At 44.2% G+C, this 19,963-nt stretch overlaps 1 protein-coding gene across 2 annotated transcripts in view; it reads left to right on the forward strand.

Annotated features, from left to right (window-relative positions):
• The window catches only part of DHDDS (dehydrodolichyl diphosphate synthase subunit), a 1,104,913-nt gene that overhangs the window by 398,232 nt on the left and 686,718 nt on the right, over positions 1 to 19,963 (forward strand). For both annotated transcript variants that reach the window (XM_044084203.1, XM_044084194.1), the window contains one exon: positions 12,070 to 12,171. In XM_044084203.1, coding sequence (XP_043940138.1) covers positions 12,070 to 12,171 — 102 coding nt within the window. The remainder of the gene's footprint in view (positions 1 to 12,069; positions 12,172 to 19,963) is intronic.

The following is a 19,963-nucleotide window of genomic DNA, read 5'->3' on the forward strand; positions in this document are numbered from 1 at the left end:
TCCCCAGTTCTTGAAGAAAGCCCGCCGGTTGAAGAGCAAGATAATCCTCATAGCGCCATATTGGCCTCGTCAAATTTGGTTCCCCTTCCTATGGCCTCACCTGCTAGATCAACCATGGATTCTCAGTCCAACTCTGGACTTGATCTCCCATCCGCAGAACCTGATTCACTCCAACTTAAACAGCCTGAAGCTCACAGCTTGGCTCCTCCACTTCCGGTGATTGCCCGGCAGCTTGATCTTTCTTCCCCAGTACGTGACATTCTTGTTGCATCTCATACGTCTTCCAACAGAACTACTTATCTCAGCAAGTGGAAAAGGTTTACCATTTGGCTGAAGGAAAAACGGATAGACCCTTTTTCAGCACCAGTGCCGATAGTACTGGAAAATCTGTCAAGTTTATTCCAGCCTGACCTATCTACTTCTACCATTCGAGTTCATTTGGCCGCAATATCTAATTTTCACAGTGATGTCCCTGACTCTTCCTTATGTCACACAAATTATGCAAGACCTTTATAAAAGGCCTAAATCATTTGAAACCCCCCTTTTAGAGAACCTATCCAGCCATGGGATCTGTCATTAGTCCTGCAAGCTTTGACAATGTCTCCTTTTGAACCAGCTTCTTCATGCGACCTCAAGTTTCTTTCATGGAAAACTTTGTTCTTGGTCGCCATTACTTCTGCCAGACATATCTCTGAACTTCAAGCTCTGTACATCAAACGGCCTTACTTGATTTTTCATAAAGATAGAGTGTCATTGAGAACTAATCCTTCCTTTCTGCCAAAAGTGATCTCTTTAATGTCCATTAACCAAACCAATGAATTGCCAGTTTTCTTTCCCAGTCATTCTAACAGAGGAGAGTATAGTCTACATACCCTAGACATTCACAGGCAAATTTGTTTCTATCTGGACAGAACTAAGGCTTCTCGCAAGTCAGATCAGCTATTCTGGGCCTAGATTTGGATGTGCTGTTTCTAAGGTCACATTGGCTAAATGGTTAAAAGACTGTGTAACATTTATTCACAAAACTCACTATATCCCTCTGACTACAGCTGTAAGGGCTCATTCCAGTAGATCGGTAGCAACTTCTGCTGCCTTCCATGCTAGAGCTTCTTTGCATGGTATTTGTGCAGCTGCAACTTGGGCTAGACCTCATACCTTAATCAGCCGTTACAAATTGGATTTGGCCTCCAGAGGAAGTGCATCCTTTGGTTCATTGGTGCTCAGGAATGTCCTTCCATGAAAGCCTCCCAGGAATAAAGGTAGCTGGGGACTCTGTCCCAGGCGTAAGGAATGAACGAGGATTAACAATATTAGATAAAGAAGTTATGTGTTACCATAACATTCCATCTGTATTGTTGATCCTCGTTCAGTCATTACGATCCTCCCTCCTTCCCCCTCCTGAGTCTTATAGTAGATCTCATCATCCGGTTCCATTAGGTCATTTGACAAGAGGTAGCCTCTACTTTCTTTGACTTGCAAACTCAATCTGAGGTAACAGGGAGAGGGGAATTGTGGGTAAGAGTTTAGCTCGAGAGTTTGTGGCTGTCACGAGCTTGGAAGATGGCCAGCTCAGTTCCGAGGTCGGACCCGGTAACCCAGGCGTAATGACTGAATGAGGATCAACAGTACAGATGGAACGTTATGGTAAGACACAAGTTTCTTCCATGCGGACAGGGTTTCCCTCAGGACTAATCCATCATTTATGCCCAAGGTGGTATCTAGTGTGGCTCTGAACCAGTCCATTCATTTGCCTACTTTTTCCCTAATCCCCAGAATAAAGGGGAAATGATATTGCATTCCCTGGATGTGCACAGACAGCTTAGATTCTATCTGGACAGGACTAAGCCTCTCAGAAAATCTGACCAGCTGCTAGTCAGCTTTGCTGCAGGGGCAGAGGGGAAGACCATTTCAAAGCAAACCATTTCCAAATGGATAGCACATTTCATCCATTTCTGCTACAAGCACCATGGAAAACCTACACCACAGGGGATAAGAACACATTCCACCAGGGCTGCATCTACCTGTACTGTTTTTCTCAGAGGAGTCCCTACCAGGGACATCTTGGAAGCTGCAACCTGGAGCTCTGTACATACTTTCACCAAGCATTACCACTTGCCTATCTTTTCGATTTGCCACAGCAGTCTTACAGGGCCTCATTGCTAGCCCTAATGCTTCTTAACTGCTTCCACCCTTCATTAGCTTTGGAAATCAACCCAAATGTGATGACTGCAACAGTGAAACACGAAGAACATAGTACAGTTGTGTACACTTACCATAAATGTAGATGTTCGAGTGTATTCACTGTTGCAGTCCTGGTTACCCTCCCTCCAGCCCCCTGACTTCTCTTTACTTTTATCTATCTTTTTTGTTTGGCATACTTTATATCATGTGTATTTTCTTTTTGCTGGGGGTGTTCCATACCATGTAATTGCTTCCTATTGTGGGGGCACCTGACATCTGGGGCAAGAAAAACTGATGTAATGTCGTCGGCTGCATGTTTTATACCCCTGACGACCTGACATCATGGAAGAAGAGGCAGCATCCGATGCAGAAATCCCAAGACTCTGGTATTCAGGCTGGCTGAGGGATACCTGCAGGCAGATAACCCAAATGTGATGACTGCAACAGTGAATACACTCAAACATCTACATTTATGGTAAGTGTATATAACTGTACTTTCTCACATTTTACTCCTCTACTGTATCTTTGCTGGAATACCAGTTGCATGTGTTACACAGGGTTTCACATTTTACATGTTTGCTACATATTTACTTGATTAAAAAAATGCAGGTTTTTATATAGCTTTCCACACTACTGCTACTAATTGTACGTTATACGTCTGCAATATTATTACCATTTCCAAGGCCAGTGAGCTTTTGATGGCTGACTAGTTTTTTTTTGCATTCTGGATTATAAAATGCTATCTTTTCCCTGGACTGCACAGTTAAAGGAATCATTCGGTGCCAACTTTGTAAGGTCGAGCCTCTTTACCAGTTGTTTACTCCTAACTTTGGGTAAGCATCAATTTTGAAATGTTATTAAACTGGCAAGAATCACTGTACATTCTTATAATACTGCCACCAAGCTTAGGTACCACAGCAGTCAGACTGCGCAAGGCTCTGATTCTTCAGTCATCTCAAGTTGTAGCATTTTCTTTGTCTCCAGACCTATTGTTTTTGTCTAGACATCAGGGATTCTATATGGCATGAGTTTAATCTTTCTTCACGGGACTATAGCAGTGTTGTGCTGTACCAGATTAGTCCTGTCTTGTAAAACAGAAAGCATGATTTTATTTCCTTGAGGGGAACTCCTCTACCTTCATCCTCTGATGAATTGACTATATATTTCATGTTCAGAATTCAGAACCCCCATTAGCACTTCAGGTTCTGAATTTCTAATCTTAGTTTTGTTCTCAAACATACTGGCTACAAGAATTTCTTGTTTGTTCCTAGGTTTTCAAATATTAATGTGCTATATTTTCTCAAGTTTACATCCCCATAGCTATTTTATCCTATAATTTATATTGTTCACTTAAGTACTTTATATGATCCCTGCAACCTAGTCATGAATTTTTCAGCCATAGGAACTATGGTTAATACTTTGTTTTCTGGTTCAAAACTTCTCGGTCTAGTTTTTCTGTCTTAACTTCACTATATGTATATATATATATATATATATATATATATGTGTGTGTGTGTGTATATATATATATATATATATATATATATATATGTATATGTATATATATATGTATGTGTGTATATATATATATATATATATATATATATATATATATACATATATATACATATATATATATATATATTAACTTCACTATATATATATGTGTGTGTGTGTGTGTATGTATATATATATATATATATATATATATATATATATATATATATATATATATATATATATATATATGTCAGCTTTTCTTCTCCTAAGTGTCCCCTGCCAATAGGTAAGACTTCAACCATTGATTTGAAGTAGTTAACTTCATTTTATTTTTTATGTGCAACCTGTGGGTATTCAGATCCATAACGGATCCGAGCCTGCAACTTTTCAAGCATCTGCTCCGAGCTCCAAGCTCCTACCTCTTACCCATAACCCGTCACCACTTCCTACCTTCCCCCAGATCTCGTTTGCCGCTTTGTGCATCAGCATTGTGGTCTCCGTAGCTGTGAGCTTAGGATTGTAGTAAGTGCTTTTTGGAAACATTTTTTTTTTGTGTAGTGAGAGTTTGTCTTAGTTGGTTCCCTTTTCCTCCCTCAAACGCTTGTTGGTCGGAAAAAGTAGTTTAGTCTAGTAGTTTTAGTTGGTGTAGTAGTTTAGTGTAGGCCCACCCTTCCCCCTTAGGTGTGCGTGGTTTTTAGTGTGTTAGAAAGTGTAGTAGGTGTGGCTGTGTGTGTGTGTGTGTAGAATGGCTGATCAGCCTAAACCTACATTTAAGAAATGCACAGTGTGTGGCCATAGGCTTTCACCGGCAGATGGTCACACTCTGTGTGTTGTTTGCCTAGGGGGTACCACATTTGTCTACTCAGTGCAGTGTGTATGCCGGGTGTAATCCTAGGGCCTTAAAGGAGAGGAAGGCCAAACTGGTGGCTAAAGGCCTTCTCCCTACTTCTATGCTGGACTCATCTTCCTCGGCTTCAGCTTCCACAGCTACTGCCTAACCCCTCCCCCCCAAGCAGGGACTCATCCTCTTACTAGACCTGTTGAATCGGAGGCAACAGGAAGAGAAAGGAAAAAGGACAGAGATAAAGAGAAGAAAGGGGATAGGCCCCGTAAACGGTCTCCAGATTGGGAGTTCTTCTCTAGCCCACCTTCGGCTCCACTCCCCTAGATTCTCCCTGGAGCCAATGGATCCTTCGGAACTGAGGCCTTTATCTAGATCTTCACAGAGTCCAGCTAGATCTGAGTCGGTCGCTTCCTCTCGCTCGACTCTGAGTCTTTCTGAGTTGGATATGGACAGGATGATGAGGAGATTCATTCAAACCCAAATTCAAATGGGAGTCTTGCCAGGCCCCTCTCCCTCCGGAGGGGGGACCTCCATGCCTTTCTTTCATCCTATTTCTCTTTCCTTGATCCAGCCTGTGGGTTCGGGGCTTATGGATCCGAGGATCTTTGGAGCTGGGGATTCAGTGCTTATGGTTCCTCCAACCTCGACTCTGGCGATTACCTTGAGTTCCTTGGATCTGACCAGGTCGGATCCGAGCGGCTCTCGGGGCCAAAGAACGGGGAGTCGGACCCGAGGGGATGGAGGTGTCTTTGGCTCCGACTTTGTCGGATTCGAGACATTCCTTCAGAGCTCCGGCTACCCCAGCCTCGGCTCCAATCCTCACGATGGACCCAGAGAGAGTCTCCTCCTTGTTGGGTGCTAAGGAGGTACGCTCTCCATCGGCGTTTGATGTGGTGGAGAGGGTTCTCTCTCAAGGATCGAGACCCCAGCCTATTTCTTTGGATTCTACCCAGACTCCCTCTGATTCTGTTACGACTTTCTTCAGCTTGTCCCAGTGACAGCCCGTGCTAGAGGACCCCCAGGCAGTTCCCCTGGAGGAACCCCTCCCCGTGGCTCATGAGCCCTCTTCAGAGAGTCCCACTGAAGAGGGTCCTCGTATGCACATGTGTAAAAGGAGGCATCTGAACTCCTCCGAGTCCTTGACAGAAGACACTGATTTAGATGGAGAAGGTTCCCCCAGGTCACCTCCAGAGGATGTCTCCTTTGGAGACATCATGGAGATCCTCCACCAGAGGGGGGGGTTGGTCAGACCCAAAACCTTGTACGGATGAATCAGTGTTCCTGGAGGCTTTTGGCACAGGACCATCTACATTCTGGGTGTCCCCTCCTGTGGATCTTATCACCACACAGGCATGGAAGGAGCCTGACACCATAGAGTCGATACCTAAATGTCTGGACAAGATCCTCTCTCCACCCCTGGACAGACAGGCCTGGTTTAAAGGATCCCTCATGGATGCTATGGTGGTTGCAGCAGCCACCAAGAGAGAACTGGCTCAGGACAGTTCCTCAGTCCACCCTCCGGACAAGGAGTCCAGGGCGGTAGATCGATTTGGGAAGCTAGTGTATTCTTCTGCGACATTTTCCATCCCAGCGCGGAACTATTTGGCACACTTCATACGACTGCAATGAGCCCTAGTCACAGAGTTAGCTGAGTCGCCCCAGAGTCTTTGTCACTGGAGGACAAGCATCTGTTCTCCGTGAAAATGTCGACTCTGAAGTTAGTTTCAAACACGTCTATGCGCCTCCTTTACCATGCTACAGAAGGAGCAGCTAGGGCAGCTGGGACTGGCGTGGCTATGAGGCGATGTGCTTGGCTCAGACTCTGTCAATTTGTGGACCCCTTCAAGTCGTCTTTCACGAATGCTCCCTTCAATGGTTCTTCTCTTTTTGGGAAGACCATACGTGACACCCTTGTCCAGAGTGAAAAAGACGGGAAGACTTTGCCATCGGAATCCGCTTCTCTAGTCCTCAAAGATCCTTTTCTGGGAATCGGAGAGGGCAAAAGAAGATGTGGTTCTGGAAATCACAGTTTTCTCGGAACTCTCAAGACAACTCGTGCCCTAGAGGCAGAGGGGGACAGGACAGATGCTGCCCCAGAGGCAGGGGGGGGTCCGAGGAACTTTGGGTCTAAGGAGCCCTTCTTGGACAGGCCCACACAGCAGCCCTGAGGGGTTGCCCGACTGTCCTACTCTGGAGGCAGTCGGGGGAAGATTATCATTACATCCAGTGGCTTGGGAGTCCATAACTGCAGATCGTTGGGTGCTTCATATAATATCCAGAGGCTACACTATCCCGTTTGTTACCCTTTCCGTCCAACTAAAGCACCTCCCAGATGTCCCACCCGCTCCAAGGGAGATGGCAGCGCTAGAGATTTCTAAGCTGCTTCACAAATGAGCCATCGAACCGGTCTCCCCGATCAGTCCAGATCAGGCGTTTACTCCAGGTTCTTTTTAGTGCCAAAAAAGACAGGGGACCTCAGGCCTATTTTGGACCTGTCAACCTTAAACCTGGTTGTCGCCAAACAGAAATTCCAGATGGTCATCCTTCAGTCCATTCTACCTTATCTTTGAGAGTGCGACTGCATGTGCTCGATAGACCTCCAGGACGCTTACTACCACATCAAGATTTGCAGAAGCTCCAGGAGATTCCTTCACTTACGGCTGGGAGCCAATCATTTCCAGTTCAGAGCTCTACCCTTCAGTCTCACCACAGCCCCCATGGTATTTACCAAGGTGTAATGGCAGTTGTAGCAGCTCACTTGAGGCTTCCGGAAATTCAGGTATTCCCTTACCTAGACGATTGGTTCCTCGCTGCTTCCACCAAGCGTCGTCTTTGCCAAGCGAGAGACTCCTTCCTTCATCTTGCAGACCGGTTAGGGATCACTATCAATGTTTCCAAGTCCCTCTTGGACCCGGTGCAGATCTTGGACTTTGTCGGGGCATGGCTGGACACCCTTCAACTGAAAGTCTTTTTAACTCCAGACAGGGTCCAGAGTCTACATGCCCAGATATCAGTAGTTCTTGGCCCCAGGTTGCCGAAGGCGGGCGACATTCTCAGAGCTCTGGGCTCTATGGTGGCAGCAATCTCTATCCTCCCCTGTGCACGTCTTCACATGCGTGTTCTTCAATGGACTCTAACCTTACAGTGGTCTTGGCTAGATCTTCCCATGGAATATCCAATTCAGATCAGCAAAGCCAGCAGGGCGTCACTCCTCTGGTGGCTCCAATCGCCAGAGATCTTAGTGAGACGCCCACTTGTTTCACCCACAACCCAAGCCACAGTGACCATGGACACCTCCCATCTTGGGTGGGGGGGCATTATCTGGGCAGGATGGTCCAAGGCACGTGGTCCCAGATCGAGACCAGATTGCACATCAGTGTTCTGGAGATAAGAGCGGTGCTTTTAGCATTGCAAGCCTTCCACACTGTTCTTCCTCCTGGGACTATTGCCAACATGTCGGTTGTCTGGTACATCAACAAAGAGGGAGGAACCAGATCTTACCCCCTGTGTCACGAGACCATGACAGTGTGGGAGTGGGCAATCTCCACCAGTCGGTTTCTGATTGCAACGCACATCCCGGGACGCTCCAACATTTTAGAGGACAGATTGAGTCAGGCTATTCTAATGCCATACGAGTGGTCACTGAAACAGTCAATAGCAGAGGAGATCTTCCTTGCGTGGGGTCAGCCTTGCTGCCATGTCTTTGCATCTCTTTCCAACACGAAGTGAAGCGAGTTTTTCGCTCTGATTCCCTCACCAGGGGATCCCCCGGAGGCGCACTGGTCCATGCTTGGCCTCCCGGGTTACTGAACGCTTATCCCTCGTTACCACTCATTCCGAAGTTTCTTCAGAAAGCTTGCCGACTGGGGTGCAAAGTGATCCTCATTGCCCCGTTCTGGCCTCGTCAGGTTTGGTTCCCCTTCTTCTGGTCTCATGTTCTGGCTTCTCCGTGGGTTGTAGATCCCTGCCTGGATCTCATTTCTCATCCCTCGGGCACTTGTCCACCCAACCTGAACAGCCTCAAGTTGACGGCTTGGTTGCTCCAGTTCCCTTGATTGCCAGGGCTCCCGGTATTTCATCTTCAGTAAAAACTATCCTGGTGGCGTGTCTCATAAGGGCTCCACTAGGAAGATTTATTGCAGTAAATGGAAACGATTCGCTATTTGGGCTTTTCAGAGGGACCTGGATCCTTTTACAGCCCTTGTTCTTGCAGTCATGGATTTCTTAGCCAACATTTTTCAGCAAGGGGCTAGTTCCTCCATTGTGAAAGTGCAACTGGCAGTATTTCGAATTTCCACGTCGGTGAGAACATGCATGCTCTGGCTTCTTCTAGACTGTGTAAGGCTTTCCTTAAGACCACCTTTCTTCTGTGTCCTCCAATTAAGGACTCTGTTCCTCCCTGGGACCTTACCTTGGTTCTCCAGGCTTTAGTTGCTCCCTCCTTCGAACCTGCAACAGCAGTAGATTTGAAGTTCTTATCCTGGAAGACTGCTTTCCTGTTGGCCATTACGTTGGCTAGGAAGGTTTTTGAGATTCAAGCTCTGTCTGCCGTGCCCCCTTACTTGATCTTCCATAAGGACAGGGTTTCTCTCTGCACAAATCCTTCTTTCTTGCCAAAAGTGGCTTCTGAGTCGAACATTAATCAAACAATTAACCTGCCTGTTTTCTTTCCAAATTTTCAGAACAAGGGAGAATATAAACTGCATTTACTAGATGTTCACAGGCAATTTTGTTTTTATTTACACAGAACAAAGCCCTTCCATAAGTCTGACCAGTTATTTGTGTCCTTTTCTAAACCCTTTTTGGGTAAAGCTATCTCCAAGGTTTCCTTAGCTAGATGGATTTCACTATGTATTTTGCAAAATTAGAAAGACAAAGGTCTGTCCCCACCTGGTCCTTTTAAACCTCATTCTACCAGATCTATGGCGACTTCTGCTGCCGGGTCTAGGGTTTCATTGGACAAACATGTGCAGTAGCAACTTGGGCAAGGTCACATACCTTCATTTCTCATTATAAGCTGGATTTGATCTCCAGGGGTAGAGTATCCTTCGGCTCTGTGGTGCTCAGGAATATCCTTCCATGAGGGCCTCCCAGGAGTTTGAGTAGCTGGGGACTATGTCCCACAGGTTGCAGATAAAACGAAGTTAACTAGTTCAGGTAAAGAAGTTATGTACTCATCATAGCGTTCCATCTGAGTAGTTACACTTCATTTTTCTGCAACATTTCCACTCTCCTTCCCCCGAACCTGCTCATGGTTTATTGTCAGTTGAGTTGCTGATTAGTTTGAGTAGTGGCAAACTCGATCTGAGGGAAGGTAGGAGGTGGTTATGGGTAAGGGGGACGAGCTTGGCGCTCGAAGCAGATGCTTGAAAAGTTGCCGGCTCGGATCCGATATGGATCCGAATAACCACAGGTTGGAGAAAAATGAAGTGTAACTACTCAGATGGAACGTTATGGTGAGTACATAACTTATTTTTTCTTCTTACTCTAAAATATGGGTAGTAACACTTTTAAAGGAGATAACATTTTCTTCCCAAGTATCTTTGGATATATCTAGAATTCATCTGGGCTGTCTTCTGTATAACTGCTCAAATGGACTTTGATAGTAACATGGGTGCAGTTTGTGGTGCCCTGGACCTCAGGAAAGCATGCAGTCTCATGGAATGCCTGCATATTGTTGGTTCTATTGTCTGATTCTCTTGGGTAGCAAATATGTACCTTCATATGTTGTAACATGATATCATGAAATTGGTTAAGTATTCAAAAGGCAGAGGCCTCTGGTATATCTAACATGTTCCCTGAAGGTCATTGGAAGGTTCCTGTAGCCTGTACAGCCCAAAGAAGTAGGTATACCATTCTGTTCCACTTGTGGGTGGCACACTTTGACTGGATTGTGTAGTTTGTTTGTGTTGGCTGTGATATGGCTAGTTATTTGCTATTGTGTCAGGTGCTGGTATGTGACTCATTGCTTGTATCTTCTCCATTGATGTGGACAGCCTTGATGCCCAGTTTGGCCAGCACTGGTTCTTATGGCAGATAACTCTTGCTGTTGAGCTTGCGCTAAGCATAACAAGATTGCCATCCTGTACTTCATAAATCACTGTATTCCAGCTAGATGGGTGCTGGTGCACACTGTCACTAATTTGTTCATCTCAGAATCACTTCAGTATGTTGGGCTTCTGTATTTACATATTACATAATGCTTATTTGGATGGAGATTTTAATTTACATAATTGTGCAGTCATTAGCATGCCCTGCATATTGCTCAGTTTCGACCATTGCATCATCACTTAAAAGGTGTCTTTGGCTTGCCTGCACACACTGTGCATGTCTACGTCTAGCAGTGTTCTGCAGTGCACATTGCACAATCCATCTATGAATCCCAGCAGTGCACATTGCACAACCCATCTATGAATCCCAGCTGAATCCTTTATTTCAGTGTTAGTGTGTAATTTTATGTCATCTGATATTAAGATCATTCCAAGCACTTCCTCTTGTGGCAAGCAATGTTTAAGTAAATAGCACATTGCATCTGTTGTTCTAGAATTTTATAATATTTTGGGATGAGCATGATTAATAATAAAGTTGTAATCATAAACCTAATTGTGAACTAAACAATTTTAATCACTTAGTCCTCTAGTCTAGCCTGTTGTGGAGATAATATTTTATATTATAGTTCTCTGTGACTGTGAGGATTACCTCATTGTTTTCTTTTTCATGTTCTTTCTTTTCTTTCACTTTACCCTTTTTCCTCCCAGTTGTTTGGCCAATGTCTGATTTTGCGGTTTTAATAACTAGTTATACTGTTGCAGTTGCCGTATCTGTAATGTTTGAGTTGTTAATTATTGTGTTCCGATTGTTAATATTAAACAATTTAGGCTACTGGTATTTGATGTATAAAACGTTGTTTGCAACTTGTGTGAATGTATGTATGTTTTAGCCTGTGCTTGGAATTAACGGCTGTAACAGGTTGTGGTTGTAAGTGGAACCTGGTAGTCCAGTCCTACCTACCTGCTTGAAGAAAAATGCAATTCTAAATAAAGTCCGTTGTAAAACTCAGGATTAACTTTTCACTCTTCTGGTTTGGTGGTTTATGTAGTGATATGTAGGATGTCCTTTCATGAAGTTGCAAGGCAGCTTGAGGTATCTCTGTGGGAAACCTTGTCATGATCAGGTTCATCATCATCATTATTATCATGATTCCTTAACTCTGGCTCAAGAATTGGATTCCCTCACATGAGTAACTGTGTCAAACTTATAGTATTTGTCAAGTGCGCTCATGTAGTGTTTTAAGTAAACAAAGCAGGTTGATTTTCATTCTTGTGGTCATTGCCTACTTCCAACTTTCATGTTTCTTCAGGTGGGCTTACCCCTTTTCCGATTCTGATTGCCCTGGCTGGGGCTTATGCCAGGTAGTTTTCATTGTCTGAATGCTTGTATTGAGAGCGGTCACTTCTTTGTTTCTAGTGCTTTTGATGTGGTCATACTACTCAAGTATTTTTGATTATTAATTTTAATCTTTTGTCTTTTTTATCTCCCTTCAGGTGTTTTCTAAATGTGTGCTTTGCATACACATCCCGGCATGAAATCAGTAATGCTGTGAAAGAGATGGCTTGGGGTGTGGAGCAGGGTCTGCTTAAACCAAGGTAAATGCTAGATGATTTATTTTTAGCAAACTGACTTTCTAAGCCATTAAAGCAGTTTTTTTTTCCAGAAGTGATCTTGTATTGCAGTTAACGTTGCAAGAGCAAGAAAGTCAGCCATGTAGATTAACTGCACTGTAGTAACAAAAATAGTATTGCACAGAGAACATAATATTTGCTGCTGGTTGTAATCTTTTCATAATAATAAAAGATAGTAAGATAGTGTTTTTTTGTGTTTTAGTAGTTTGAGTTGTTAATTATTGTGTTATGATTAATGTTAATATTATTGGGCCCCCAAAGCTTCACTAAAAATTGAGATGATCTCGTTTTGTTTTGTGGCATTCTAACTTCTAGCATGTGGAATGCCAGCTTAACCCCTTCCATATACCCAACTAGCACTGTGTAATTGTTTGTAGTGGGTGCACCATGGTAGCAGTATAGTCACACCAGTGATGGAACCTGTCTGGCAGCTGTGCTCCCCCTATCAGAAACTGACTTTTCTACCAAGTCCCCAGCCTTCACTGGTTATAAATTAGTGAGATATGTGCTCCTGGAGACATCTGATACACATCTGTTGTGGAGACATGTACAGGCAAAAACTTTATCATACCTCTCCCATCCCCAGCAATCCTCCACTGCCCAGACCAGTAGTTGAACCCATATTGTTGACTACACCAGTAGGTGTCCTGACTTTTTCTCAGTGGGTTAGTAATAGAATTCATGTTATTAGTTTATCCATGGTATATTTGTTCACCCCCCCCCCCCCAATCTCAACCATCCAGCCCAATCTGTTGCCCCACAGGCAAGTTCTTCACCCAGTCCTGACCAATTATTTTTATTTATTTATTTATTTTTATTTTACATTTGTTAACCGGGTAGAGTCTGGCTGGGCAAGTAGCCCATTTTCAGGGGAGACCCGGGGAGATGAGCTCCATAACAATAGTACAAAAAGGTTACAAAAACTTTTTAAAAGATTTACAAACAATATACAAAAAGTTTGACAGTTGCCAACAATCACAATTTACAAATGATGTACTGGTGCTTCCCTCAGATCTTGTTTGCTGCCAATAAACAACATGCCACTCTTGATATACCAGTAACAGAGGAAAACTAGATAAAGGTCAATACAACCATGACTTAGGTGAATACTCTGTCCCCAAGAAGCTTGGATGGGGGTTTTGGGGTGGGACGTAAGAATGAAGGTGAGATGAACAACTCACATGGAACGTTATGGTGACTACATAACTTCTTTATGTGAAGTTGTTCTATCTCGCCTTTCATTCATACTGAAGGGTTAGTGTCCCAAACACCATCTTTCTCGGGTAGCTCATGGGAGTATACTCTTCAGGACAGCGGAACCAAATGAGGCCCTGTCCCTGGAGGCCATATCTACTTTGTAATGAGTGACGAAATTATGAGGTCTTGACCAAGTAGCTGCTGCACAAATAGTATCTATCTGTAGTCTGGCAGTAAAGGCCGACGAGGTGGAGACCGCTCTAGTAGAATGGCCTTTTGTCTTTTGATGTAATGATGTAGTTACTGAACTGTAAGTGAAAGAAATACAGTCTAATAACCATTTTGATAGTGTTTTTTACCACAGGTGCACCTTTCTTGGAATCTGAGAAAGCAGCAAAGAGCTGTTCTGTTTTCCTGAAATCTCTGGTCCTATCTAAATAAAATTGAAGCTGTCTGTGAACATCAAGCTCGTGCAGCATATACTCCATGTTATTGTCATATTTAGGGAAGAAAACAGGTAACTCTATAGACTGATTGAGATTTGCCTCCGAACATACTTTCGGTAAAATGAGGCATTTGTACGAAGAGAAACTCTATCATTAAGAAATATCATATATGGATGTTTAATGGACAAGGCCTGTAACTCTGAAACACTTTGAGCAGAAGTAGTGGCCACTAGAAATATGGTTTTCCATGTCAGATACTTCAAGTCACATGAATAAGCTGGTTCATAAGGTGAAAGGATGATTCTAGAAAGAACAAAATTTAAATCCCATGGGATAGTCAAAGTTTAATGGGTGGTCTCAAATGCAATATGCCTTTGAGAAATGCTTTGGAAAGTCTGTGTGACATAATATTAGACCCTTGAATACCAAGGTGAAAGTTAGATATTGCAGCTAATTGGACTTAAATGGTTGCGGCAGCTGCCCCCTCATTAAATAGTTCAAGTTAAAAATTCCAAAACAGAAGATATGGGAGCTAAATAGGGATCAGTGTGATTTTTCAATGCCCATATTGAGAATTCTTTTCCATTTGCTAAGATATAACTTCCTAGTGGACAATTTGTGGGAGGATATCAGTATATGCTGAGCTATAGCTAGGTCCCAAAGTGAATCTCAGCTTATTGGAGTCCTGTCAGGGCTTTATCCTTACTGTTTTAACTGTTGTAGGCTACACACTCAAGTGCAATAGCCGTTTTACTGTGCTTTAAAGTGCTTATTTTGTTGTATTTGCCTTAACGTCTTGAAAAAAAAAACAAATAACCTATATCTACACTTGTTTCCCACCTTTCTGAAGCTAGTAGAGTCCAGTTTTCAGAGTTTGCTGAATCCAGGGTTGTATTATAGTTCCTGTGTTGCCCATACCTTATTTGGATAGAAGGAAGGAAGTTTCTCTGTTCCCCAATGAGAGTGGGGAGCTTTGAGCAGCCTATCTGTCCCTGGAGGAGTGGTTTTCAGCTCAGAATTTGTAGTTTATTGGCCATTTTGGGCTAATTTCTATCCCTTTCATCTTTCTGCTATAAAAACCCACATTTGTGCAGTGCCAGTTAGCTAGGGTTAACTATCCCCGGCTCCACAAAGTCTGTTCTTCAGTTTTTCCCTTATAAGTAGTCAGTTTTTCAGCCTAAGCACTCAGACCCGCATCTTGTAGCCCAGCACTTGTTCCAAATCTGCTGTAACACTAAATAACCCCCAGCACTCAACCCCCTCACTATCCAGGAGGGAATAGTCTATATACTTCTCTACTTGACAAAAAGAAAACAGTCTTTACCACCTCCCCACCTAACAAAAGAGAACAGTCTTTACTGACTATTCAGGCATGTCCAAGGGACAGCTCCCAGTGTACTCTCCAGTCTACCTTATGAATCTGGGAATCTTGAGGCAATGTTACAACTACCTCATGTACACAGACAACCCTCTCCTCCTACCACCAAACACTAATACCTTTGAGAGATGCACTTATATAGCCAATCTAGAGGCAAAGCTCTCTCTAACGAAGACTGGAATAGACAGTCAAGAGGAGAAGGTAAAAACTCACAACACCCCACTCGCGACACGTAGATGTACTAAACCAACACCTCCAGTACCCACACATAGAAACACCAAGACCTATACGGAGGCTCTGAGTAAAAATCTAAATCTGCCTAGGCAACAGAGACCTCCCAAGCAGACACACAAGCAACCTCCTCCCACCAGCACATCCCAAACAACACATAGCCCACAAACTCTGTGTGCGTCACAACCACAGCCCATAAGGCAAAACATCATACCCAACACACTAGTCATAGGTGACTCTGTAGTCAGGCACACTGACGTCCCACTCACCAGTTTGGACAAAGAGAAGGTTACTGTCAGCTGCTTGTCGGATGCCAGAATCCGCCACATATATAATACAGTAAGGCACTGCAGAGGGGTTCCATGCCACCAGAAGCGAAATAACATCTATTCCATGTTTTCTGCAAGTGCTAGGAACCAGTTGTAGATCTCTCAAATGTGAGCCAGATCACAGTAAGAAAACAGATGTTCTTTGTGTTTCACTGTTGCAGTCATCACACTTGGGTTATCTGCCTGCAGGTAGCCCTCAGTTGGCCTGAATATCAGAGACTTAGTGTTTCTGTGTCGGTTGCTGTCGCTTCAGTACTGACGTCAGGTCATCAGGGGTATAAAAACAGGCAGCCGACACCATTACCATCAGTCTTTCTTGCCAAGGAGCCCGAAGCAGAAGCAGTTTGCACAAGTGCCGGTCGGCCGTTACCTGAGTTTTCTTTTCCAAATTGAGTCATCCTGAAGTCTTCTAGTCGGTCGTTACCTGAGTTTTCGTTTCCGAATTCAATCATCCTGAAGTCTTCTAAAGCTAAGTACCCCATTGGGGATCCTCTTTTCTTGCTCTAGCTGATGTCAGAAAAAGTTAACAATTGCCTCACCTGTGGAAAGCAAGTACCACACCGACATTTCCATTCTTACTGCATCACCTGTTTAGGCCCAGACCACGATGTACCTCACTGTCTGTTTTGTGCCTTCTTCAACGCCCAAACTATTCGTTGTCGGGCCTTTGTTGTCACAAAATACTTTCACTTTTGATCTCCTTATTCCGAAATGGCTTCGGTAAGCCATCCAACTACCGATCTTCAGAAAAAAACGTAAGGATAAAGACAGAGACAGACTGCACAGGTCCAAAACTGCCAGTGACGCTTCCATTAAGCTAGTCGACAATTTGCTGGTACTCAATGAGGTGCTTTGGCAGAGGTATAAAACAGGCAGCGGACGCCATTACATTAGTCTTTCTTGCCGAGGAGCCAGAAACAGAAGCAGTTCACAAGTGCCGGTTGGCTGCTACCTGAATTTTCTTTTACGAATTTAATAATCCTAAAGTCTTCTAAAGCTAAGTACCCCATTGGGAATCCTTTTTTCTTGCTCTAATCGATGTCAGAAGAAGTTCACAATTGTCTTGCCTGTGGAAAACAAATACCTCACAGAGATTTTCATTCTTACTGCATCACCTGTTTAGGCCCAGACCACGATGTCCCTCTCTTTCGGTTTTGTGTATTATTTAACGCCCGAACCGTTCATAGTCTGGCTCTCTCTGTCACTAATTTCTTTAGCTCTCGATCTCTGTATTCTGAAATGGATTCGGTAAGACATCCGACTACCGATATTCTGAAAAAACATAAAGATAAAGACAGAGACAGACCGCATAGGTCCAAAACTGCCAACGATGCTTCCGTTAAGCTAGTCGCCAGTCCGCCGGTACTCAGTGAAGCACTTTCGCATCCCCTGATGCCCGCTTCAGTGGATTTGCAGGCCTCTACTGAGACTCATTCGGAGTCCGGTATGCTGCCATACTCTTCTTCAACTATGGAACCTGCAGATGTCTCTACCTTGGATGGGTCCGGAGCTGCTGAGCAGGCACCGGCTTCTGAGGCAGTTATTCGCTCAACCGATTTTCGACTCAAGACTGACGACTTTTTTAACCAAAACTATCAACTTTCTTAGGCCCAGAGTATGCACTACTCCTAGAAAACAGACGACCAAAAATACCCCCTGTCCTGGATGTTGTGGATGATGTTTTTATGGAATCCAGTCTTACTCCTGATGCTTTACCTCCTGCCCCTAAGAAACCAGACAAGTACTACAGAGTACCTGACACTCACAAATTTCTCTTCAAGAATCCTAATGCTGACCCAGAGATCATTTCCCAGAGGCCTAAAGGTATCAAGGCTACTACAGCCAAGAATCCCACCCCTTCGAACAGGGATTCCAGAGCTTTGGACAGATGAGGTAAGAAGGTATATACCTCTGCAACTCTTGCTATTAGGGCATTGAATTGTCCATTTCATATGCTGAAGTACCAGCAACATATTATGGAACTTATTAAACAAAACGTGGCAACATTTTCAGACTGTGCAGAAAATAAAGAATTGCAGGAGCTTATGCACTCTGCAAGCCAAGTCAGCAAGCATACTGTGCAGTGTGGCTTTGACACCCTAGAAGCATCTTAACGGGCAGCTGTCACTGGCTCTGTACTGAGAAGACATGTTTGGCTGAAGGAGCAGACCTTGCGACACCATGTCAAATCAAAGTTACTAGATGCTTCTTTGAATAAGGACTGTTTGTTTGGCACCAAAGCAGAAGTAGTTCTTAAAAATATGCAAGAAAAAGCTAAATCTATGCAGACTGTTAAAGAATTCTTACAAGTGCAATCCCCTAGATTCAGTAGGCATTGCCCTTCCAAACACTGGTCCTTTCCAGCCCCCTCCAGGCCTTCTCAAACCAGACCTGGGGGAAACAGACCACCCAGACTACAGTCTCAGGGTATGCAGAGATCTAAGCAATGGAGTGCCCCCACCCTTAAAGCAGGTAGTGGTAAGCCATCTCCTTGCAGAAAAAGCTCACAATGACTTCTTTACTCCACTCCCCAGCTCTGCCCAATTGCTTGTGCCCATAGGATGAAAACTTGCCCTTCGTGCAAAAAAACTGGATGTCCATCACTCAGGACTGGTGGGTCCTCAACATTGTATCCCAGGGGTAAAAATTTTACTTCCATTCACTGCCAACCCCAAGCGGGTTTCCAGACCTTCTTCCAAACCAGTGGGCAGAGGCTCAAAACCAAGTACTTTCTCTACTCAATATCAGACCTATTCAGCCAGTTCCAGTAGAACAGAGAGGGGTCAAGGATTCTACACCAGACTCTTCCTGGTACCCAGGAAAGAGGGCTCTTGACGCCCAATCCTGGATCTTTCCATTCTCAACACCTTCCTGGTGGTACCAAAATTCAAAATGCTTACCCTGCAACAGCTTTTTCCTATGCTAGCCAAGGATGCCTGGTTATTCACCCTAGACTTAAAGAAAGCCTATCTGCATATCCCCATAAGGGAATCATGCAGGAAGTAGCTACATTTCAGGGCAGGGTCTATGCATTATCAGTTCTCTGCACTTCCCTTTGGCTTATCTGTGCACCCAGAGTATTCACAAAATGTCTGGCTCCAGCCATTGCATACTGCAAGCAGAGAAATATCCAAATTTACCCGTACTTGGACGACTGCCTGATTCAGACGGACAGTCAGGAATTGCTGCTTCCGCACCTGACATTTGTGAAAAACCTTCTCACCTCCTTGGGGTACACCATAAATGAAAATAAATCAAAACTGGTACCCAGTCAAAAGATTGTATTCCTGGGAGCAAGCTTGGACACAACTTCCCAGATGGCATTCCTCACCTCAGAAAAACAAATCTGTCTGACAGACTACTTCAAAAGTGGCCACCAGAACCCAGCTATCTACAAGAAAAATACTGCAAGCCCTAGGGTTCATGGCCTCATGTATACTGCTGATTCCATATGCAAGAATGCATATGAGGAAACTCCAATGGTACTTAAAAAGTCTTTGGTGCCAACATTCTCAGGACCTGGAAACAGTCATTCCTATCATACGCTGTGTAAGGACAGAGTTCCTCTGGTGGGCAGAAGGATGCAGCCACAACAACGGACTGCCATTTACTCAACCCCAAGCCACCAAGACTCTAACCATAGACGCATCAGGCTATGCCTGGGGGGCACACATGGACAGAAAATGTATTCAGAGCCACTGGAGCCCAAGTCAAATTCTTCTGCACATCAATCAAAAAGAGATGCTAGCTGTACAGAATGCCCTGACAGCTCTCAGATCCCTAATCTTTCCAGGACAACTGCTAATAAAAACAGACAACACCACAGTTATGTGGTACATCAACAAGCAGGGGGGGGACCCATTTCTACCCACTCTGCGGGCTAGCTATGGCCCTGTGGAACATGCCTTGGGCATTCAAGTCCATCTGCAAGCTCAATTCCTGCCAGGCAAACAAAACTTACTGGCAGACGACTTAAGCAAAAATCTCCTAGACCCACACGAGTGGCAATTGGAGCACAGCACCTTCAACCTTCAGAAATGGGGGACCAGAGAGGTGGATCTCTTTTCCTCCCCCTACAACCAGCAACTCAGCAAATTCTGCACCAGGAATCCTCACAGCAGGGCCTGGAAAGTAGATGCCCTATCTTTTTAGTGGGTAAATCTCTCAATCTATGC

Source organism: Protopterus annectens, chromosome 1.part1, assembly GCF_019279795.1.
Source record: "Protopterus annectens isolate FY-2018-M chromosome 1.part1, PAN1.0, whole genome shotgun sequence".
In the NCBI taxonomy this organism is placed as follows: domain Eukaryota; kingdom Metazoa; phylum Chordata; order Ceratodontiformes; family Protopteridae; genus Protopterus; species Protopterus annectens.